This window comes from Neomonachus schauinslandi, chromosome 9, assembly GCF_002201575.2.
Source record: "Neomonachus schauinslandi chromosome 9, ASM220157v2, whole genome shotgun sequence".
Classification (NCBI taxonomy): domain Eukaryota; kingdom Metazoa; phylum Chordata; class Mammalia; order Carnivora; family Phocidae; genus Neomonachus; species Neomonachus schauinslandi.
This window is the reverse complement of record NC_058411.1, coordinates 63,971,008-63,995,349: the sequence shown is the minus strand read 5'-3', so window position 1 is coordinate 63,995,349 and position 24,342 is coordinate 63,971,008. Positions and strand designations below refer to the sequence as shown.

General features: G+C 37.0%; 1 protein-coding gene and 1 pseudogene across 1 annotated transcript in view; one reads left to right on the top strand and one right to left on the bottom strand.

The window, feature by feature from the left end:
* HEATR5A (HEAT repeat containing 5A) overlaps positions 1-8,237 on the bottom strand; it is a 97,296-nt gene extending 89,059 nt beyond the window's left edge. The window contains exons 1-5 of the mRNA XM_021695349.1: positions 8,048-8,237; positions 6,580-6,791; positions 5,006-5,114; positions 1,709-1,858; positions 710-884 (exon numbers count right to left, since the gene is read on the bottom strand). Of these exons, the coding sequence (XP_021551024.1) occupies positions 710-884; positions 1,709-1,858; positions 5,006-5,114; positions 6,580-6,791; positions 8,048-8,173 (772 nt within the window). The 5' untranslated portion in view covers positions 8,174-8,237. The remainder of the gene's footprint in view (positions 1-709; positions 885-1,708; positions 1,859-5,005; positions 5,115-6,579; positions 6,792-8,047) is intronic.
* Positions 8,238-8,690: 453 nt separating this feature from the next.
* On the top strand, positions 8,691-9,023 carry LOC110585481 (annotated as a pseudogene).
* The last annotated feature ends 15,319 nt before the right edge of the window (positions 9,024-24,342 follow it).

The following is a 24,342-nucleotide window of genomic DNA, read 5'->3' as shown; positions in this document are numbered from 1 at the left end:
TCTGCATTTCTTACAAGCTCCCACGTGATGCTAGTACTCCTGATCTGCAGATATTTGAGGAGTAAGTTTCTATAGAACAAACACATTTGCATTTGTGTGATTGTTTATTCTTTGGAGACAGAATGATAAAGCAAGTTTTCAGTTACTCATCAATGTTTTATATACACTGTTGATTAAACCCAGGCAAACTCTCTTGTTTTCAAAAATACCCCATCCCTGCTCACTGCCTAGAAGCATATAAATAAAAAGTAACACAAAGCAAATTGTCCAAGTACAGTGAATTTCAAATACCTGTTGTTTGGAATTATTTACATCATTGCTCCCTTATACCAACCTAGAAAATGGCAAGCTGAATACAGGTAATCAAATTCATGTTGCTTAAAAAAGAATTAAGATTTAGATCATATCTATTATTGGATAACAATTAACAATTTACTTAAAAAAAAAAAGTAAAGGCCATAAAGGAAAGACGATGACTGAATAAAGTACATTTCTTCAAGAGTTTATTTTTTTCCTCAAATGTTTACTAAATTGTTTGAAAATGAACTTTTGGGACCTACAGCAATGTTTACAAACTAAAACTGATCTTTAAAATATCCTGCCTCTCTTCAAAATTAATAATGGGTAGTAGTAATACCACATTATATTTGTTTAAACCAACTGGGAAAAAATTACAATAGACATTTTGAAAATAATTATATAAATTTACCTGCTCCTGGATGTTTAGAAATTATAGCTTTAGCCAACACGGTGCCTAGTAGCTTTGAAACTGAAATCCGTACATCATAATTGGAACCTTCAAAGGACTTAAAACATAGTGTGGCCACACTATCCAGGTCTGTACTCCACATAAAGATGGCCTCTTTCTGAAGTTCAAGGAGACACTATTTAATTGAAAAAACAGACATTAATGAAAAACAAACTGTAAATGTCAGGTTCAGATCTACATAAGTTATAGAAACTATCAAGATCTAAAAAAATTATATACACATCCAAAGTATCTAAACAATGATTGCAGAGAAAACAAATGAATACTCACTAAAAGTCATAAAAATTATACTATATAAAACAATGTGTCCACAGAGGATGGGAGGAGAACCCATTCTAACTCAGTAGGCTAGGAAAAACGTCTGAAGAACCAATCTGCTGGCTATGAGCAATTGTGAGAATAATTACAACATAAACAACTTTACTGTCCTATCTGACCAACTGTATTAAGAAGCCATGATAATTCTGCTGAAGATCACAAGACTTGGCCTAGATCTGCAGAGGACTAAACTGCCTTATTTTGATTCTGTTTCCTAGCTTGCAAAAAGTGACATATTCAAAAGAAATGAAAATATCAAAATCTAAATCCTAGACTTAACAAAAAAGAAGGCATGATAAAAACAAATCACTTTCAAATAACATAAACTTTACATGTAAACTTTAGTTTACAAAACTACAGAGAGGAAGCATAGTAGAGTGAAAGGAATACTTAAGAGTCGTGGTAACCTGAATTCCCCACCCTCCAACAATATTCTGTGAACTATCTGAAGAACCCTGGGAAATTCATATAACTCTCTGGACCTCAGTGTCCTCCTATGCTAAAATAAGATGGGCTGATTTCCAAGGCTGTAGCTCTGAGATCATGTAGTTGTTAACAGGGATACTAATTTAATTTTCTTTGTATTTATTTTGAGAAATTCTACTTATTAGACCATTTTACCTTTGCAGCAGCACAACGAACAGCCATGGATCTATCTGTTAAGCAGGATTTAGCAGCTTTATAAACATCCCTGTGGCAAGGTGTAGCAGCAGCTCCTAGTCCATTCAGTATATTTTGCAAACTCAACATAATCTCATATCGACCTTGAGACTACCAAAAAGAAAAAATTTAAATAAGAAAAAAATTTCACTGTGAAAAGTAGCATTAAGCATCAAAATTTCTCTCATGTACTAGTGAAATACTTCAGTATCTGTATACACTAACCAACCCATCTGATATCAAGAGACATTAACAGCTGTTATTTTATGAAGTGTTTACTATTTGAAAAGTGTTATGTGTATATATTTCAACACAATACAAAGGGTTGATATGAAGATTAAATGAAATTATATGAAAAATCCTAGCACAAAGCTTGCATGTTGTTAAGCATTCAATAAATGGTTGCTATTAATGAGGTAACATGGTAAGAGTTCAGGGACTGCCATCTAGCAGCTAAGTGACCTTGGGCAAAACAGTTTATCTGTGAAATGGACATATCCACCTCACAGGTTGTTGTGAAGATCAAACAAGTTACTACACGCAAAACGCTGAGAATAGTGCCTGGGATATAGTAAATGCTCAATAGATTTTATAGCCATTAATATTTTATCATTTATTGGGCTGAGTAGTTGAACTCAGAGGACAAAAGTCTGGGCTTTAGACTTAAAAAGACCTGGGGCTGAATCTTGCCTCTGATCCTTAGCACTTGTGTGACTTTAAGTTGTGCTTATTTCTCCATCTATAAAATGAGAATAAGATGAAACCCATACAGCCAGTGTGAGAAGTAAATAAGTCCTTGTGGGGAAAACATTCACCACAGTGCCTGGTACATAATAAATACTCAAAAAATAGTAGCTGTTTATATTACTGATATTTTAATAAATGCCCCAAACAACTTCTATATCCCAGGAAGTTAAGGCCACTAAAAATAACTAAAGTTGGGAGAAGACAAAGATCAACATCAACCACCATTTTCATAGGAATGTTAATCAATTTATCTTTGTCCAAAGGAGCACAACAGTGAGTGATTAATAGGTGGACATAACCAAATGGGTCCCAAGGTGAAACTTCTGAACTTTCTTTCTATCCCAACTTTATGTTGTCTGTTACTGAAGGGTGTGAATTAAAGGTGGGAATCCTTTGGATATCTCCAACATGTTGCAGTACTGATCAACTAAGTCATAAAGATAAAAAATAGCAAGAAATAAAATCTTCAGCAGTAACTTTAAAATTTCTGAGACTTACAGAGTAATCCTGTTAAACATGGGGCCTAAAAAGATTATAGGTTAACTAATGGAGTTAAGTGGAAAGAAAGTTTAAAGTGGCCGTTCCTCAGCAGATAAAATTTCTTACAAAGATTTCCTTTTAAATAAAACCCAGTTTACAGATGTTAACAATCTCTTCTGCTGAATCACTTTCTTCAGTCTTTTAGCAAACCACTGCTTAGAACTGATCGCCTGAGTAGATTCAATCACTAGTTTTTTGTTATGGACTTCAATTCTTAAAGTTCTTGAATAAGCTATGTTCTTTTTTTTTTTTTTTTTTAATTTTTTAAAATAATCTCTACACTCAGCATGGGGCTTGAACTCACAACCAAGAGTTGCATGCTCTACTGACTGAGCCAGCCATGCAGCCCAAATCAGCTACATTCTTCTGGAAATTTATCATATTTTACATGTGAACTTTTTTTTTTAAAGATTTTATTTATTTATTTATTTATTAGAGAGTGAGCGGGAGAGAAACAGCATGAGAGGGGAGAGGGTCAGAGGGAAAAGCAGGCTCCCTGCTGAGCCGGGAGCCCGATGTGGGACTCGATCCCAGGACCCTGGGATCATGACCTGAGCTGAAGGCAGTCGCTTAACCAACTGAGCCACCCAGGCGCCCTACATGTGAACTTTCAAATTCAGGTCGTGATCTCAGAGTCTTGAGATCGAGCTCTGTGTCAGGCTCTTTGCTCAGTGTGAAGTCTGCTTGGAGTTTCTCTCTCCCTCTCCCCCTCCCCACTGCACATGCGCTCTCTCTCAAATAAATAAATAAATGTTTTTTTTTTTAAAAATGTGTGGGCAACTAGATAGCATTTTTAAAAATTATTTCAGAACTGTTTTCTAGACTTCTTTTCTAGGTAAAGTTAGAACAAGAACAGGTATATTGTTTTTATATTTAAAGGTGCTGAGTTATCCTTAAATATTAGGGACCACAGATTTAAAATTTTTGATAAACACACATACAAATGCTTTAATTTCAAAAATGACTGGTGAGGGGCACCTGGGTGGCTCAGTCATTAAGCATCTGACTTCCTGCTGAGTAGGAAGCCTACTTCTACCTCTCCTACTCCCCCTGCTTGTGTTCCCTCTCTCACTCTCTGTCAAATAAATTAATAAAAATCTTAAAAAAAAAATGGTGAGTGGCGCCTGGGTGGCTCAGTCGGTTAAGCATCCACCTTCAACTCAGGTCATGATCCCAGGGTTCTGGGATCCAGCCCCACATTGGGCTCCCTGCTCAGCAGGGAGCTTGCTTCTCCCTCTGCCTCTGCCCCTCCCCCTGCTTGTGCTCTCTCTTTTTCTCTCTCTCTCTCTCATAAATAAAATCTTAAAAAAAAAATTAGTGAAACTATAGTTGTCAAGAAATTACAGTATCTTGGAAGCCAAATGAAGAGACAGTTACAAAAACAAAGGATATTCCACAGTGGTAAATGATCACAAATCAGTAAGGCTAAGGCTGAGAATATATTCCCCTGGCAACTAAAAGGTTAACCAGATCCTGGTCATACTTATATCCTTCAAGCTCTTTCCCAACCTGATTATATTCCTTACTCCTTTCTGATGCTGGTAGAATACTAATCCATCCATCAGGTATCCAGTAGTTACCAACTACGTATCTGGATCCTTGTTGACAAACACTTGCTATAGTACTAGTGTTAGGGGAAAAGGTGATGTGAAGGGAAGAAGCAGGGATGGGTCTGCCAGAGAAATACCTTAGCTTTTGCCGATTCGGATTTATCCAAAATCATAAATTGCATTATTGATTTTCTAATAAAGATTTAATATACAAAAGAGATATGTGCATCTCCTAGAAATATTTCATTTATGGATATATTTATATATATACCTATGTATGCTTACCATAGGTAAAGCATTTTTATTGGCTCAAGAAACCATAAAACACAAAACCATAAAATACTTTTTATTCTTTTTCTTTTGATGTAATAAAAATTATAGTTTATCTTTTTATTCTTTGGTTGAACTTGTGGTTACTCACCTCTGCACTCTTCATAGCTTTAAGAATATTCCCCACTGTATCGGTAAAGGTGTTAACCAGCATTCTACCCAACTTCTTGTACAAGGAACCCAAACATACCACTGCAGCACTGAAACAACATTTAGATTAGAAATTAGTCATGAATGAAAAAACAGGAATAAAAAAAATCTTAGACTATGTAAAAGTGACTATTTAATTTTACTTTTAAAGGATAAAATTGCCAGAATCTATTCCACTATTAAATCCTAAGGTATGATGCTTGCATGAATACCAAATAATTACACTTTCAATAACAGTAATTAAAAAAAAAATGTATCTTCAAATAATTGAAACCTCAGCCCAAATATTCCATTCCCTCAAATTTTTTTATAAAATAATTTTTCATGAAACTGACCTTCATATATTAGATAATCAAAGATAATCTTAAAGATACAAGATAAGAAAAACAGGAAATAATGTTTTTATCAAGTCTGAAATCTGAAAACTCCATGGGAAAATACATTCTGTTCTAAGCTAAAAATTAGATCAACAAAAATTTCTGTAAAATTACTATTGTGGAACCATACATGGCAAACTACTTTCTCTAAAATAACAGATGAAAAAATGAATTGAATCCTATGGAGAAAGAAACTAAGCTGTTCTTTTTAGGAGCTCAGAAGAGTATTTTTCTATGTGGTATTTACTATTAACTTTTACTACGAAGAGCTAATAAATTAAAAGAACACCAAAGATTTGAAGAACTCAAAATACTTTTTCTTAAACACTCACTCAACTGCTAATATTTTTTGTATTTATCTTTAAAACACTTTTTTTTAGGGGCGCCTGGGTGGCGCAGTCATTAAGCGTCTGCCTTTGGCTCAGGTCATGATCCCAGGCCTGGGATCGAGCCCCATATTGGGTTCCCTGCTCAGCAGGAAGCCTGCTTCTCCCTCTCCCACTCCCCCTGCTTGTGTTCCCTCTCTCGCTGTCTCTCTCTCTCTGTCAAATAAATAAATAAAATCTTAAAAAAAAAAAACACCCACAAAAAACCACTTTTTTTAAATAGTTGACATATATTAGTTTCAGGTGTACAATAGTGATTCGACAATTATAAACGTTACAAAATGCTCACTACAGTAAGTGTAGTTATCATCTGTCATCATACAATGTTATTACAATATTATTGATGATATTCCCTATGCTGTACTTTTCATCCCTAGGACTTGTTTTTATAACTAGAAGTTTGTACCTTTTGATCCCCCTCACCTATTTCACTTGTCTCCCTAACCTATTCCCCACTCTGGCAACCAACAGTTTGTGTTCTATATTTATGAGTCTTCAACTGCTACATTTTTAGTGATACAGTTCTGATTCCCAAATCAAGACTTCAAACACATCTAAAATATTTTTTAGAAGAACAGTCTCTCAATCAATGGGAAAACGTTAGATGTTTTTTAAAAGTTAGATTTAAAAAATGAGTGAAACAACTTGTATTCAGTTTCAAAATAATTATCAAGTAGTTTGGGTTCTTTAGAAAAATGATTCAACAAGGAAGCACTATTTTGTTTTATGTTCAGTTTTAATATTTAACTTACAGCTTTGTGGGAAGATAACTTGGAGAATCATCTTTGCTACGAATAAGATCATTACATTTATCGATTGTCTCATAAACAGAGAATGTGTCACCAATACTATAAAGAACGCCTAGATTTTTAGCAAGGAGTTTGCGGGTAGGAGGGCCTGGGGAGCTGTTCAACAAAGATAGGAGCTGTTCAACAAGAGTCTTCTGTTTCTCCTTTACATCATTCTAGAAAGGAAGGTAACAAAAAACACAATTCAAAGTCAACATAATTACATATAATCTTCTAATACAATTCTTCTTTCATATATTTAAGAATTAAAAACTCCAGAAAAATACAAAATTATTATGACTAAAAATTACAAATAAGTGGGTGGTGTAGTCATCATACCACACAAGGTAGTTTGCTACCCTGCAGGTATCTCCAAAAAATAATTTCTGGGCCACAATATACTGGAGTCTCTGTGAAGAAAGGTAAGGGTTCTATTTCTTCTATACCTTTCTTCTTCTGTTGTACTTGTATTTTAACCAGAGGTTCTTTGTTATTAAGTCTCTGCCCCATATATATCTGTATAAATAAGCAGGAACCTATAATCTATCATGAGTTGACCTTGTAATGAATGACTGTGTTACTCAGATCTTTTTCTAAGTTTAGTGCAATTTTCTTTCTGCAAGCTTATGCATCTAAATGCCAGTAATGTTACTCCATTTTACTTGTCTGCTTTCTGAAAAAGGAGTACAGAATACCATTACAATAGTAACGGTATTTAGGTGCTCACTAAGGCATAAGCTTCCACAATGAAGTATTTGTTAGTATGGATTTTTGTCTTGTTAAATTCCAAATGTCTCCATGAGTACCGTCTCTGCATCACTTTTGCACTACATATAGTATTGTTATTATGTAGAAGAATATCCTCATTTTTAGTAGGAGATGTACGCAGAAGTATTTAAGGTGCAGTACCACCTCATATGGCTCAGTAAATCAGTCAATCAAATATGGTAAAATGTTAACTGCTGAATGTAGGTGAAAAGTATGAGTGATTTGTTTTCTTTTTTGGAAACTATTTCATAAGCTTAAGAATGAATATGTTTACTAAAAGACTTTTAAATTCAAATTCTCCTTAAAGAGCTCACAACTTTTTAAAAGTGAAACTCCCATTACAATATTCAGCAGTATATTACACAAGGGCTTCATGCATATGAAGGTGAAGAAGATAATGAAAATGAAATCTAACAGAATGTAGTTTAGAGCTAGTTTTTTATATTTTCATATATTTTTTAAGTAATATAAAAAACATTGGCTGATTTCTTCCTGCTTTTTAAAAGAATAAACTTCTTGTAGTATTTCATTATAAACTCTTAATAAGGCCTAGCATTTGAAAGCTAACTTACGTTATTCTGGACGGAACTAGAAAAGCAAACCAAAGGACCTAAACATTATCTGGTACTTAAAAAAGCACAAAAAAGTTTGCAATTTTACCCACCCTGCTGGTCGCCAGCAAGAGCTTCTCCAAATACCTCAACCAATCGAAAATAAACTCTGCCTTCTGAACTTCACCTAGCTGATTGTATGCTTCTTCATTCAGCAATAAGCTATGAGCTAATTCCATTCCTTGCAAAAAATTCTCCTAGCTGGTCAAGATTCTTCTCATTAAACTTCAATCATATACCTAAGAAAAAAATCTGTAATAGAGGAAAAGAACATATTTAAAAAGGAAGGCAACTGTAATACTGGAAATACAGATAGAATGCTACAGGTAGGGCGCCTGGGTGGCTCAGTTGGTTAAGCGACTGCCTTCGGCTCAGGTCATGATCCTGGAGTCCCGGGATCGAGTCCCACATTGGGCTCCCTGCTCGGCAGGGAGTCTGCTTCTCCCTCTCACCCTCCTCCCTCTCATGCTCTCTGTCTCTCATTCTCTCTCTCGCAAATAAATAACAATCTTAAAAAAAAAAGAATGCTACAGGTAATTAAACTAAAAACATTTAAATACATAGCTCATATTCCCCTAAACAAATCTCAGTCTTTTATAGAGAAGCCAGTAAGTAAAGATGTGTTAGAAAACCAGATGGGACTCTTTCCGCCATCTTGGAGCCTACGGAGGCCTGCTGGGAATCTGCTCCTAAAATATATCTGGAAGGCTGTGGTCCAAGGCCATTTTTGCTGGCTATAAGCGGGGTCTTCAGAACCAGAGGGAGCACACAGCTCTTCTTAAAACTGAAGGTGTTTATGCTTGAGATGAAACTGAATTCTATCTAGGCAAGAGATGTGCTTATGTGTACAAAGCAAAGAACAACCCAGTGACTCCTGGTGGCAAACCAAACAAAACCAGAGTAATCTGAGGAAAAGTAACTCGTGCTCATGGTAACAGTGGCATGGTTCATGCCAAATTCCAAAACAACCTTCCTGCTAAAGCCATTGGCCACAGAATCCATGTGATACTGTACCCATCAAGGATTTAAACTTAATGAAAAGTAAGTAAATAAATAAAGATGTAGAAAAAGAAAAAAAAAAAAAAAGAAAGACAAAAGAAAGAAAATCAGATGGGAGACCTGGGGGGGGGCTTTTCTTTCTTTTCATTCATTTTTTTCTCCTAGAGTTTATTAGTATAAAATTACTTATAGTATCAGATCATCATAATTAATATAAATGTGAGAAGAGTCTCCTTATAAGATAGTAGTCACAAACTGGTACCCTGGTGGCCAAATTTAGCCTGCAACATACTGGGGGAGAAAGGACTTACTAATATTTAAGCATAAGATTTTACATGAAAACTTGCGTCCATATCCCCATATAGCAACAAATGGCTGAATCTAAGAGAGGGACCTTCCAGCAGGCCATAACTGCCACCTGGCCTGTCTCATTCATTTACAGTATTTGCCAACTTCTTCACGTATTTAAGTTTTCAACTCCTACTCTTTATCTTACTTGCGTCCTTCTGGCTTGGGCCAATACTCCGGATTCTGACCATGCTGCTGCCCCAGAGGCCAAAAGGCAGCTTTTACCAATCCACACCCACCAAGTCTGCATGCTGCTTTAAGCCATCTGGGTTGTTCCCTTCCAGTGAGTCTTGCCTACCTGCCCAATACCACCTATAACCTGGTACTGACAGTCCTAAAAAAAAAAAAAAGACACACCAGGATTTTCAGAAATGTCAATTTTAAGGAACGAGAATATAAACAATGGTGCTAACAAATTCACATTTACAGAGCAAGTGAATTTTTAGGTTCTTGTTTAAATAAATCTTCCTTTCTTAAATTACTGAAGCCAACCGACCAAAATATACACAATTAAGGACAAAGTTAATAAATGCTAGAGAAACAGTTTCTGGAAGAAACCTTCTAGCTATACAGAAGGTGAAAAGCAAGTGTGCACTCAATATCTATGATTGTCTGAGGGAAAAAAATTACCTCAGTATCATAGAGAAAATTTCTTATAACCACCACGGCAAATCAAAATCCTATCTTAAGAATCAAATTACCCTTTTTAGAGGTCATTAGGACTGCTGAAGAGACTTTTTTTTCCCTTAGGCAGCAGCAATATTGTGGTGTAAAATGATCTATCAAGAAGCAAAACAGCTAACACAATGCAATAATAAATAATTCAGTAAAAAGCTTGAGATCATAGCAGGGCAGAGTTATCTCCAATGTCTTCAATACATTCCTCATATAAATTGCTACTAAAAGTAAACAATTCATATTAGTAATCCCACATCTAACCACCCAACTCTAAAATGTACCTGTGATCTCCATGTATGCACTATCAATGGGATCAGCAAATGCTTTTTGCAAGTAACAGATGTTCCTGCTCTTACCTCAGGTTTCACTTTAGGAAGATGAATACAAATGCAATCAATATACTGTATGTTTTAATATAACCACACCCTACAACTATTATGTATCTGGAGACTGCTTATTTTTCTAATTTTCTCTTATTTTCTATTCTTATGTTTCTTTTGAGATCACAAAGTGATTAGTTTATTAAAAGTGAACATACATTACAATATATCTTTCAAACTACAATTATGCTACTTGAAAAACATATTTGTAAAACTACTGCTCCCACTTAATGCCAGCCATTATTTTTGACAAAGCTAACACGTATTGGCCACTTACTATGAGTGCTTTATATTTTCTCGAATAATTCACAAAATTGTTCAAGAAATAGCCAGCTATTTTTTTTTTTAAGATTTTATTTATTTATTTGAGAGAGACAGATAGTGACAGAGATAGTGAGAGAGAGCACAAGCGGGGAGGAGAGGGAGAAGCAGGCTCTCGCTGAGCAGGGAGCCTGACGCAGGACTCGCTCCAAGGACCCTGAGATCATGACCTGAGCCGAAGGCAGATGCTTAACCGACTGAGCCACCCAGGCACCCCACAGCCAGCTATTTTTAGATGAGGAAACTGAGGCACAGAGAAACTAAGTAGCAGTCCTAAGGTCACAATGAACTTGGATGTATACATAAGCAATCTGACTTTAGATATATGTGCTTTAACCACCAGATACTGCCACTCTTTCAGCCAATCAAGCCCCTCAAACACCTCAAAATCAGCCACTTTTAAAAAGCTTAGAATGTGTAGAGAATTTGTGGATAATATGGACAGATCACTGTACTGTTTCCTAAAAACTGGACACCAGGTTCTTTATTTTTATTTTTTATTTTTATGGATTTTATTTATTTGATAGAGCAAGTGAGCACAAACAGGGGGAGCAGGAGAAGGAGAGGGAGAAACAGGCTCCCTGCTCAGCAGGGAGCCCGACGTGGGGCACAATCCCAAGACCCTAGGATCATGACCTGAGCTGAAGGCAGATGCCTAACCATCTGAGCCACCCAGGTGCCCCCAGATTCCTTATTTTAATAAGTATGAGAATCTAGTTATAAAACTAAGTTATCCAAAAGATTTCTCAGGGTATTCATAGTGTACTATGAATCTCCATGAATGCAATGTAATCTGAAGTATTAATCAAAACACGGCACAATACTAATTTCCCGACCTAAGTAAGCTGTCCCATGGAGAAATTAACGTGTACCTGTTATGGACACTTGTCCTATATTTTAAAAAGGTACAGAAGAATATTACTTTACAGGGACACCTGGGTCGCTCAGTCAGTTATGTGTCTGCCTTCAGCTTAGGTCATGATCCCAGGGTCCTGGGATCCAGTCCCGCACTGGGCTCCTTCCTTGCTCAGCAGGGAGCCTGCTTCTCCCTCTGCCTGCTGCTCTCTCTCTCAGACAAATAAATAAATTAAAATCTTAAAAAAAAAAAAAGAACATTACTTTACAGTCAAATATCATATATGCTAACATAAAGCCATTAGTTGAACTAAGCTTACAAATACCCTTCAATGCTTTTTAGACCATACATTTCTCTGAGGCACTTTGTAATAACTGTTTGTATTTTGTGTATGATAAATACTCCTAGTGACTCAGTCATAATTTTCATCCCTGAAGTCTTCTATATTGAGAAAAATAGGCACTGTGTATTAGACCTAAGGTTCTAAGGTACTGTCCTACTACTATGACTCTCAAAGTGGGATATCCCCAGCAGTGTGTCAACAGAATACACATACTGGGGGATCAAATTTTACTTAACCATTTCCCCTCTGATATTAACTTAAAACAGTACATTAAAATAAATATACATTTAATATGCACTAGAAGGCAAAAATAATAAAGTGTTTCAAGATAAAACATGAGCCTTCAGAGAAATTCTAAGCATGACAAGCCTTTCTAGACATCTTTTAATAAAATCACCACCCCCCCAACGCCCCACCAAAATTTACTCCCCTCTGCTGGTACGAATACTAGTTTAGTGGAAATGTTTAAGAACAACTAAGCTGCTAGTAGGCTGAACTATAAGAACTGCCATTTTTTTTTTTAAAGATTTTATTTATTTATTTGACAGAGAGAGACACAGCAAGAGAGGGAACAGAAGCAGGGGGAGTGGGAGAGGGAGAAGCAGGCTCCCCGCTGAGAAAGGAGCCCGATGCGGGGCTTGATCCCAGGACCTGAGATCATGACCTGAGCCGAAGGCATTAACAACTGAGCCACCCAGGCACCCCTATGAACTGCCATTTTTATAGTTCAAAAAATGGCTGAATATCAGCAAATTCACATGGTTCAATTTAAATATCATGTTTAGTCTTCAAAGACTTGGCATAGTGTAAGAAAGGCTAATATCCACATTCTGCATAGTGTTCTTACACCAGTGACTTTATTGCCCTAGAGTAATACATGTATATAAATATTGTTGATGGCTGACAGAAAGAGGAACCAGCAGGGGGCCAAATGGCTAAAGCCCAAGTTTGCTAGAATAACCTACTCCAAAGCCATCTCCAGGAGAAGTTAATCTTACTATCATGAAGGGCTAATTTTCCATTTGAAAATTTATGTAGGCAAAGAAGTGTAAGGGCTAATTTTCCACATCAAATTTATGTAGGCAAAGAAGTGTAAGCACCTTCAAGAATTTTATTTTTTTCACCTTCAACAATTTTATTCATTTAAAAGATTTTTGGGAGGGGGAAGGGGAGAGGGAGAGAGAATCTTAAGTAGGCTCCAGACCCAGTTTGGATCCTGATGGGGTCTTGTTCTCACAACCCCGAGATCATGACCTGAGTTGAAATCAAGAGTTGGACGCTTAACCAACTGAGCCACCCAGAGCCCCTAAAATATTTTATTTTTAAATAATCTCTACACCCGGGGCGCCTGGGTGGCTCAGTCGTTAAGCGTCTGCCTTCGGCTCAGGTCGTGATCCCAGGGTCCTGGGATCGAGCCCCACATCCGGCTCCCTGCTCGGCGGGAAACCTGCTTCTCCCTCTCCCACTCCCCCTGCTTGTGTTCCCTCTCTCGCTGTGTCTCTCTGTCAAATAAATAAATAAAATATTAAAAAAAAAAAAATCTCTACACCCAATGTGGGGCTTGAACTCACAACCCCAAGATCAACAGCTGCATGCTCTACCAACTGAGCCAGCCAGGCACCCCTCACCTTCAACAATTTTAAAACTAACACAAAACAAAACAGCCTACAGATGCCAGTCCTGAGAGTGTTAACATGATTTTCTCTATCTAGGTAGGGTTTAAAGATCTATTTTGGTGGAGACAGGAACATATTTAAAATTATGGTTAAAATTTATAAGGAAAAAGAGTCTTCCTAATCTTTTTGGTCATTTAGTTTCTTAAAATGATTTATTATATCATTGTAAAGAGGGAAAAGAGGAAAACTGCAAATAATCAAAGAGAACAACAAACACAAAATAAGATAGATCTGTTGTTTTGTTTCTTTCCAGAGCATGAAAAGACCAATTTACAAAATGAACAAGCCATATGCAGTAAGTGGAACTAATTCCAGAATGTATCAAGTGCCTGAAGTTATGAAATAGATCATATGTAAACTCAAATTACTTTCTTCAACTCTCACTTCTCTAAAAGTCATCACAACAGCTTCAACTCAGCCTCCAGTCTTTAGTTCTCACAGTTTTGTTCAAAAAGCATAAAGTAAACAACAACAACAACAACAACCCCTCTCAAAAATCTCCCACACTTCAGAAAACATACATAAATCTTAAAATCCAAACCTTCCCCCAAAAACAAAACAAAACAGTAATTAGAATTAATCTAGAAAGAAGCTGGATCATTTCTATCCCGACCTAAATTAAGATTCTCTTTGACCTGTGATTCAGGCTTTGCAAAATTATAGGTTACAAAATACAAACTCACAAATTACTGAGAGCTTTAGGTCATGCTTAAAATGTCTATGGGAGGCTGCCCCTGGTAAAGAAAAAAAAATGATTTTTTTTTAAATCTTGTATTTATTCCATCTTTGAATCTGAAATATCTTGCTTTCTTTTTTTTTTTTTTTTAAGATTTTATTTATTTATTTGACAGAGAGAGACACAGTGAGAGAGGGAACACAAGCAGGGGGAGTGGGAGAGGGAGAAGGAGGCTTCCCGCGGAGCAGGGAGCCCGATATGGGGCTTGATCCCAGGACCCTGGGATCATGACCTGAGCCCAAGGCAGACGCCTAAATGACTGAGCCACCCAGGTGCCCCTTGCTTCTTTCTTTCTAAATAAACTCACTATCTTAAAATTCAGCTAGGGGTGCCCAAGTGGTGCAGTCAGATAAGCATCTAACTTTTGGTTTTGGCTCAGGTTGTCATCTCAGGATCTTGAGATTGAGCTCCAGTCGGGCTCTGTGCTCAGTAAGGAGTCTGCTTTAGACTCTCCTCTGCCCCTCCCCCCTGTGCACACACTTTCTAAAATAAATAAATAAATCTTAAAAAATAATAAAATTCAGCTAAAAGAACCACTTCCTTCAGGAAAGCTTTCATGACTAATTCTCCTATTCTTATACTGTTTACTCTTGGTATAGCACTTCTTCCATTATATTTATGGTCCTTAAAATGTCTGGCTTCTCCAGCTATCACTTAAGATTGCGAGATTGTTCTGATATTTTTCCAAATTATGATTCAAAAATCCTAACCATAATTATTAGAATAGTAGCATTATGGATAATGTTCTTTTCTCTATCTTCAAATTTTTAGAGATTTTCAAACTTTTAAAATGAAACCCTTAAAAACCAATAAATAAATTAAATTGTTAGATTTCTAACTTTTAAAATTCACAATACCATTTGTCAGCATCATCTTGGTAAGATCACAAATGAGGAGGACACATGTATATCCTGCTGTTGTAATTCCTGGCTATGCCTTTCACCTTCCTAGGAGACTCCCAAATCACAAGAATGGCAATAACAGCTATTACTCACTGAGCCAGGAACTTTTTAGGCGCTTAACTTATACTATCTCTAATCATCACAAGGAAGAACGCAAGGAAGATACTATTGGTCCTCATTTTATGGATAAAGAAAATACTACGATATCAGTAAATAGTAGAGCTGAGAATAAACCCAGGTCTCTTTGGCAATAAAGCTTATTCTCTTTCCTTACTGCTAGGAAGCCTTTCCACAGGGGTTAAAAGGAAAAACAGAATTTTTACATTAAAATGTAAGGAACAAAATGTGCAGAACAAATGGCATGGGGAGGGGGGAGGTTATTACTTTATATGTAGGCTCCTTCTCTACCTATTTACCCCTACATCTTTCAGTAAATCACAAAATAGGCTTCATCTTCTAACTCTTCCAAGGATAAGGAGTCCAAAGAATTAAAAAGGGAGTGTTGGGAAAATAGCAAGGGGAATAACACAGAGGAGATAGGTAAATTCTTAATATTAAAGGCAGCTAGCATATCATGATAGCAGACCTGTAACAATGCAGACCAGTGGTTCATAACTCTAGCTGCTTTAAAAAAAAAAAAAAAAAAAAAAAAAAAACCCAAAGCCAAGTCTAAAACAATTGAACCAGAATCTCTAAATGCTGCGGTGCTGTAATAAATGGATTTTTCATTTAACCACCACCATCAAATATCTACTAACACTATTAATTTATAGGTAAGAATACTCAGGCTAGATCATAATATGGATGATTTTAATAGCTGATTAACATCCACTATTCTCCTATAATTCTTCTACCAATTGGGTAAGAAAGATTTATCATGATATATTTAGATAAGCTATAGCAAATGAAACTGCTTTAGAAAATAGGAGAATGAAAATGAAATTCAAACCTATGATATTATTTGGGATGGACTGAGTTTAATTCTTTATAACAACCCTAAAAATAAAAATGTTATCATTAGTTAATATTTTAAAATGTTTAGTGTATAATAGTGACTGAAGCCCAATAAGAATTTGATTTAATTGAATGGTTCAAAATCACATGTACATTAAGTTTAAATATGATAAATACAAAAACTTTTAGAGCCAACACTGAGAATTTAGAAAACCTAATAGTTTCATAATGACAGTACAAAGAGTTTACCTTTTTTGGAAAATGTATCAGAAACCATAAAAATATCAAAGCCTTCTGGCAAAAGCATTCTGCTTTTGAAAATTCATGCTAAAGAAGGGGCACCTGCATGGCTCAATTGGTTAAGCGTCTGCCTTTGGCTCAGTTCATGATCCCCTAGAATCAAGCTCTGCATCAGGCTCCCTGCATCAGGCTCCCGGCTCAGTCCGGAGCCTGCTTCTCCCTCTCCCTCTGCCTGCCACTCCCCTTGTTTGTGCTTGGTCTCTCTCTCTCTCTCTGTGTCAAATAAATAAATAAAATCTTAAAAGAAAAGAAAATTCATGTTAAAGAAAGAAAAAGGAAACTATCAGAAGCATCAGTGTCGATTACAGCCCTATAAAAGTGGTAACTGGAAAATTCCAAGTCCAACATTAGAGAAATGGTTAAATAAAGTTTGACATAGTCAAGGAATATTAGATTCTCATTAAAAATTATAATTAAAGGGGCACCTGGCTGGCTCAGTCAGCAGATCATGCGACTCTTGATCTCAGGGTGGTAAGTTCGAGTCCCATATTGGGGCGGGGTAGAGTTTACTTAAAAACAATTTGTAATTATGGGGGCGCCTGGGTGGCTCAGTCATTAAGCGTCTGCCTTCAGCTCAGGTCATGATCCCAGGGTCCTGGGATCGAGCCCTGCATTGGGCTCCCTGCTCGGCAGGAAGCCTGCTCCTCCCTCTCCCGCTCCCCCTGCTTGTGTTCCCTCTCTCGCTGTGTCTCTCTCTGTCAAATAAATAAATAAAATCTTAAAAAAAAAAATTATAATTATGAAAACTACAAGTGCAGAAGCTTACATATTAAGAGAGGTTCCCATAGATAAAGCAGTGTTTCCTTAAGTGTTTTTGTAGAACAGCAGTACCAAAGAATGAGGATGTGTTGTGGGGGGCGGGAAGGAGGTCTAAAACCAAATACTTTTGAAAAATGCCAAGTTGGCAGTTTCTTTCCTACAGAGGGTCTCCATACATTTAATTTGGTAATGGGTACCATATACTGCCAGGAGGGCGTGTATATATAGCACTCAATGTTTTAACTACAGACATCTTCCCAAACTCTATCTCTTTCTTCATTTCTCTGTCTTCCTCCCTCCCCACCTCCCCCTCTCTCTTTTTTTCTAGTAGGCTCCATGCCCAGTGTGGAGCCCAACGTGGGGCTTGAACTCATGACCCTGAGATCAAGACCTGAGCCCACACCAAGAGTCAGATGCTTAACCGAATGAGCCACCCAGGTGTCCCACTACCTTTTTCTTTTTTTTCCCCCCAGCTGGGAATGTTGTGAAACTAGTGTTCTATAGAACACAATCTTTGAAATAGCATTAAACACTATAAATCAAGAAATCTAAATATTCCTTTTTGTTCATACTATGATAGGATTTTTATTAGAAGACTATATAACAAAGACTATATAACAAATTAATATCACACCTACTTAAAAGTGGCCATTTCTGGTTAATATTTTGGATCAAATGATCTAACATTAAATATTCTAAATATAAACAGAATCTTCTCTTAGCTACTCCTGGAATATGAATACAAGAAGAAAAGATGCTTTTAATTAACCTAGTATAAAAGTTCACATAAAGGGGAATTCTACCAAACATTTAAAGAAGAATTAATACCTATTCTTCTGAAACTGTTTCAAAAAATAGAAATGGAAGGAAAACTTCCAAACTCATTTTATGAGGCCACCATTACCTTGATCCCAAAACCAGACAAAGACCCCATTAAAAAGGAGAACTACAGACCAATATCCCTGATGAACATGGATGCAAAAATTCTCACCAAAATACTAGCCAATAGGATCCAACAGTACATTAAAAGGATTATTCACCACGACCAAGTGGGATTTATCCTTGGGCTGCAAGGTTGGTTCAACATCCGCAAATCAATCAATGTGATACAATACATTAACAAAAGAAAGAACAAGAATCATATGATCCTCTCAATAGATGCAGAAAAAGCATTTGACAAAGTACAGCATCCTTTCTTGATCAAAACTCTTCAGAGTATAGGGATCGAGGGTACATACCTCAATATCATAAAAGCCATCTATGAAAAACCTACAGCGAATATCATTCTCAATGGGGAAAAACTGAGAGCTTTCCCCCAAGGTCAGGAACGCGGCAGGGATGTCCACTATCACCAAGGCTATTCAACATAGTATTAGAAGTCCTAGCCAAAGCCATCAGACAACAAAAAGAAATAAAAGCCATCCAAATTGGCAAAGAAAAAGTCAAACTCTCACTCTTTGCAGATGATATGATACTTTATGTGGAAAACCCAAAAGACTCCACACCAAAACTGCTAGAACTCATACAGGAATTCAGTCAAGTGGCAGGATATAAAATCAATGCACAGAAGTCAGTGGCATTCCTATACACCAACAACAAGACAGAAGAAAGAGAAATTAAGGAGTCGATCCCATTTACAATTGCACCCAAAACCATAAGATACCTAGGCATAAATCTAACCAAAGAGGCAAAGGATCTGTACTCAGAAAACTATAAAATACTCAGGAAAGAAACTGAGGAAGACACAAAGAAATGGAAAAACGTTCCAGGCTCATGGATTGGAAGAACAAATATTGTGAAGATGTCAATGCTACCTAGAGCAATCTACACATTCAATGCAATCCCCATCAAAATACCATCAACTTTTTTCAAAGAAATGGAACAAATAATCCTAAAATTTGTATGGAACCAGAAAAGACCCCGAATAGCCAGAGGAATGTTGAAAAAGAAAAGCAAAGCTGGTGGCATCACAATTCCGGACTTCCAGCTCTATTACAAAGCTGTCATCAAGACAGTATGGTACTGGCACAAAAACAGACACATAGATCAATGGAACAGAATAGAGAGCCCAGAAATGGACCCTCAACTCTATGGTCAACTAATCTTTGACAAAGCAGGAAAGAATGTCCTATGGAAAAAAGACAGTCTCTTCAACAAATGGTGTTGGGAAAACTGGATAGCCACATGCAGAAGAATGAAACTGGACCATTTCCTTACACCACACACAAAAATAGACTCCAAATGGTTGAAAGACCTCAATGTGAGACAGGAGTCCATCAAAATCCTAAAGGAGAACACAGGCAGCAACCTCTCTGACCTCAGCCACAGCAACTTCTTCCTAGAAACACTGCCAAAGGCAAGGGAAGCAAGGGCAAAAATGAACTATGGGGACTTCATCAAGATAAAAAGCTTTTGCACAGCAAAGGAAACAGTCGACAAAACCAAAAGACAACCGACAGAATGGGAGAAGATATTTGCAAATGACATTATCAGATAAAGGGCTAGTATCCAAAAATCTATAAAGAACTTATCAAACTCAACACCCAAAGAACAAATGATCCAATCAAGAAATGGGCAGAAGACATGAACAGACATTTTTCCAAAGAAGACATCCAAATGGCCAACAGACACATGAAAAAGTGCTCAATATTGCTCAGCATCAGGGAAATCCAAATCAAAACCTCAATGAGATATCACCTCACACCAGTCAGAACGGCTAAAATTAACAAGTCAGGAAATGACAGATGTTGGCGGGGATGCAGAGAAAGGGGAACCCTCCTACACTGTTGGTGGGAATGCAAGCTGGTGCAGCCACTCTGGAAAACAGTATGGAGGTTCCTCAAAAAGTTGAAAATAGAGCTACCATACGATCCAGCAATTGCACTACTGGGTATTTACCCCAAAGATACAAAAGTAGGGATCCGAAAGGGTACGTGCACCCCGATGTTTATAGCAGCAATGTCCACAATAGCCAAACTGTGGAAAGAGCCAAGATGTCCATCGACAGATGAATGGATAAAGAAGATGTGGTATATATATACAATGGAATATTATGCAGCCATCAAAAGGAATGAGATCTTGCCATTTGCAACGACGTGGATGGAACTGGAGGGTATTAAGCTGAGCGAAATAAGTCAATCAGAGAAAGACATGTTATCATATGACCTCACTGATATGAGGAATTCTTAATCTCAGGAAACAAACTGAGGGTTGCTGGAGTGGGGGGTGGGGTGGGAGGGATGGGGTGGCTGGGTGATAGACACTGGGGAGGGTATGTGCTCTGGTAAGCGCTGTGAATTGTGCAAGACTGTTGAATCTCAGATCTGTACCTCTGAAACAAATAATGCAATATATGTTAAGGAAAAAAAAAAAAGAAGATAGCAGGAGGGGAAGAATGAAGGGGGGGAAATCGGAGGGGTAGACGAACCATAAGAGATGATGGACTCCGAGAAACAAACTGAGGGTTCTAGAGGGGAGGGGGGTGGGAGGATGGGTTAGCCTGGTGATGGGTATTGAGGAGGGCATGTTCTGCATGGAGCACTGGGTGTTATGCACAAACAATGAATCATGGAACACTATATCTAAAACTAATGATGTAATGTATAGGGATTAACATAACAATAAAAAAAAAGTTCACATAAAAATCTGTGTTATTCATACTTATAACTAAGTTTCACATCACACCCCTTCCAAACTAAAAACCATAAATTTAACATTTTGGGGGGAATTCTGACTACAAATTCTCATAAAATCAACTTAATCCATGTTTCTTGTCATTTCACACAAAGTCTAACTTGTAACATGCCCAGACACAGCACTACTATCTTATTTTAATATATAATGAAAATACATCAAGTGCAATAAGATTCCAAGAGTGTTTCCTGCAAACTTGGTAGGGATGGGGAGAATGCTGCTTATCACTGCATACAAGCCAAGAGGACTGGCAGATGCACACCGTTCCAAGAACCAATGGAGAACACATCCTATGAGATAGAGAAGTTAGGATGAAAAAGGAAAGAAACAGGAGTTACAGGGAAATTTATGAACTGGCATAAAAAAATGCCACAAGTAGGGATGTGACTGACTTTGCCTACCTCTTCTGTTTTTCTGAGGTACTGCAGATTACTGTTAGGGATGAGAACAATGACAGAAACTGAGTTAAGTGAAGGAGACTGCCAATGGGGGCCCCACTGAAGTTCTGCCCATTCTGGTAATTCTCCTTCCAGATTACAAAAGAGAAAACCCCTTAAGGGTAAAAGGAAGTGTTGTGGGGAAAAAAGTACTCAGCAATACGAACCAACTCTTAAGGCAGTGATTGGAGAAGGAAGTAACATTCTTTGACAATTTACTTACTAGAAACTTTTAATCCTTGTAACACTGAAACTTAAATATTATTATCCTCATTTTACAGATGATGGTAACAAGAAATGTGTCCAAGGTCAAGATGTCATTTAAGCAGAGTAAGATAATGCCTCCATCTGTCTGGTTTCAATGTCCATGTTCCTTCAACTACTTCATACAGCCTCTTCATAAAGTCTCTCTAACCACTATCACTGACAGGTACCGCGATTACTGACAGGTACTGCTCTACCCACTGAAGTATCTAATCATTATAACTTTGGGGTTTTGTTTTTGTTTTTTTTTAATCACTTCATTCTCCTCTTATGTCGGTACTTTGAGGCTTCTTGTTAAAGTGTGAGGTCTCCTACTAGAGACATCAACTTTCAAAGGACTCTTCCCATCTAGACAGTAAATCAATAAGTACCAACAGTATTAGTTCAGTCTTTGGATATTCTTGACAATTTTTATCACTCTTTGTTCCGCAAACCAACTCTTCTATCTCCCTCTAGGAAGACAGATTTCATTCAGGGCACTGAGGAGTGCCAGAAAGTACATTTTAAGATAGAAAATTTATTCTCTTTATCTCCCACCTCACTCATCTGAAAGTAACTATCTAAACAATCTCACTACTTGGTACCAAGTTGAAACTCCAGTAAGAAGAAAACAAAGTCTTGTTTTGTTTTTTTAAAGGATATAAAGGTAATTAATTCTTTCAAAGATCATGAACTTTACTGACCTACGTCTCTTGAGAGGTCTCTCACAGCCTATTCATTCTTAGTTTAGGTATAACTAATAATCCAGTTATCTGGATTCTAGCTAGGGTGGGACAGAACACCATATTAAAAGTGAAGGAGCAAAGTCATTGTGATCAGGAAGAAGTCAAAGCAGGATGCTAATGGTGGTGGAAGCAACCAAAATACTATTTAATAAAGTAGAGACATTTTAAAAAGCAGGGCAACGGGGCGCCTGGGTGGCTCACTTGGTTAAGCGACTGCCTTCAGCTCAGGTCATGATCCTGGAGTCCCAGGATCGAGTCCCGCATCGGACTCCCTGCTCCGCGGGGAGTCTGCTTCTCCCTCTGATCCTCCCCCTCTCATGCTCTCTGTCTCCCATTCTCTCTCTCAGATAAATAAAAAAAAAAAAAAAAAAAAAAAAAGCAGGGCAACATGAGACTACTAAGTACAAGAGCAAAGTGCACAGGATGCCATTATTCTTCCAGGTCAGAAGAGGCCAGGAATCCTTCCCCAATTTTCCAATAACTCTATTCTTGTATTTGCTGTTCATGTGATCTGTAACTTAGGACTTCTTGGTTTAGACCCTGCCTGCCTTAGAATATCCCCCTTTTTCCCCTTCTTACATCAGGGTTAGCATTCACAGAATCAGACTTAATTCACACTATGGTCTGACATCTTGGCTTTTCCTCATGGCTCTCACTTCTAATTCACAACATATCCTATGGAATATCCAGCCTAGAATTTAGCTACATTTCTGACCTTCTTGGAGCCCTACCAGAAGGGTTTTATTGACAGACACTGCTTCTTACTCTTTGCCAGATCCCCAGCTAGGCTCCTAACTTTGCAAGTACAGCTCCCTGGAACAACTCCATTATTACTCTGCCTTTTGGCTGCGACCCTTATGGCCCCACTCAAGTAATAGAGTGAACATACCATCTATTACCTCTAACCCCCCAAGACAGTCTGGGGCAGCACTCCATCAATCAACTCATTGATATTTCTGCAGCAAAAGATAAAACATACTCCCATAAGGTGGGATTAAATAATGACTATAAATAGCTTCATATCAGTTTACATTATATTTTACTGCCAAATGAGTTAAGAAAAAAACTTTCCAGAGCCTTTTCAACACTGGAATTAAAATGAAGGGACTTTGTACATGTATGTTTTTTTTTCCTTTCTTTTCTTTTCAGATCTCCTCCTAAAATACTGAAGAAAAAATTTTTTTTCTGGTGTTTCAATAGGTAATTTCAATTTTCTGATAATATTACTTACATAAAAAATGTACTAAATAAATGATGTATATACACAAAAACATGCATATATTCATCATACAGTTACCATACAAACAAAAGAATATAAATAGATGCTCATATATTTACCCACAGAGAAGCATTATCCAGGCAGTAAGTATAATTAAGTTACTGAAAAAGTACACATATAAAACATTTTATTTAGTGAAATTAGAACCATACCATGGTTTTAAGATTAGCGATACAGGATACATGCTCCAAAAAAGTTTTTTTTTTTTTTAATGCAGTTATCCAGGATTTAGAACAAAAGAATTTTAGAATAATAAGGGGCCTAAACAAATCCAGTTAACCTTTATTCTGTTCATAAGATAATTAAGAAAGGCTCAAAAAAGTTGTAAGTGACTCAATCCCCTATCTGAAGGAAAGCTGGATGGAAGACAGATGCCTTGCTTAAAAACAAAAGTACTTAAATTCAGGTCTCTTGACTGTCAGGTCACAAGTGTTTTCCTATATTAATAGCTATCTATATAAAATAACTGCATTCTAAGACAAATTCAACCTCCAGTACTTTTTCCAATTGCCACTATTCTTATGTTATAAACCATGCCTTCTTATCCATTTTATTAAAGAAAAAATCAATGGCATTAAAATATGACAAGTCTCAGCTTCATCGCTAAAGTCATCTAAAATGACTTTATCCAAGACACATTTTCTGAAACATGTGGAAAATGAAACAAGGTAATTCTTCTCTCCTCATCCATCTAATGC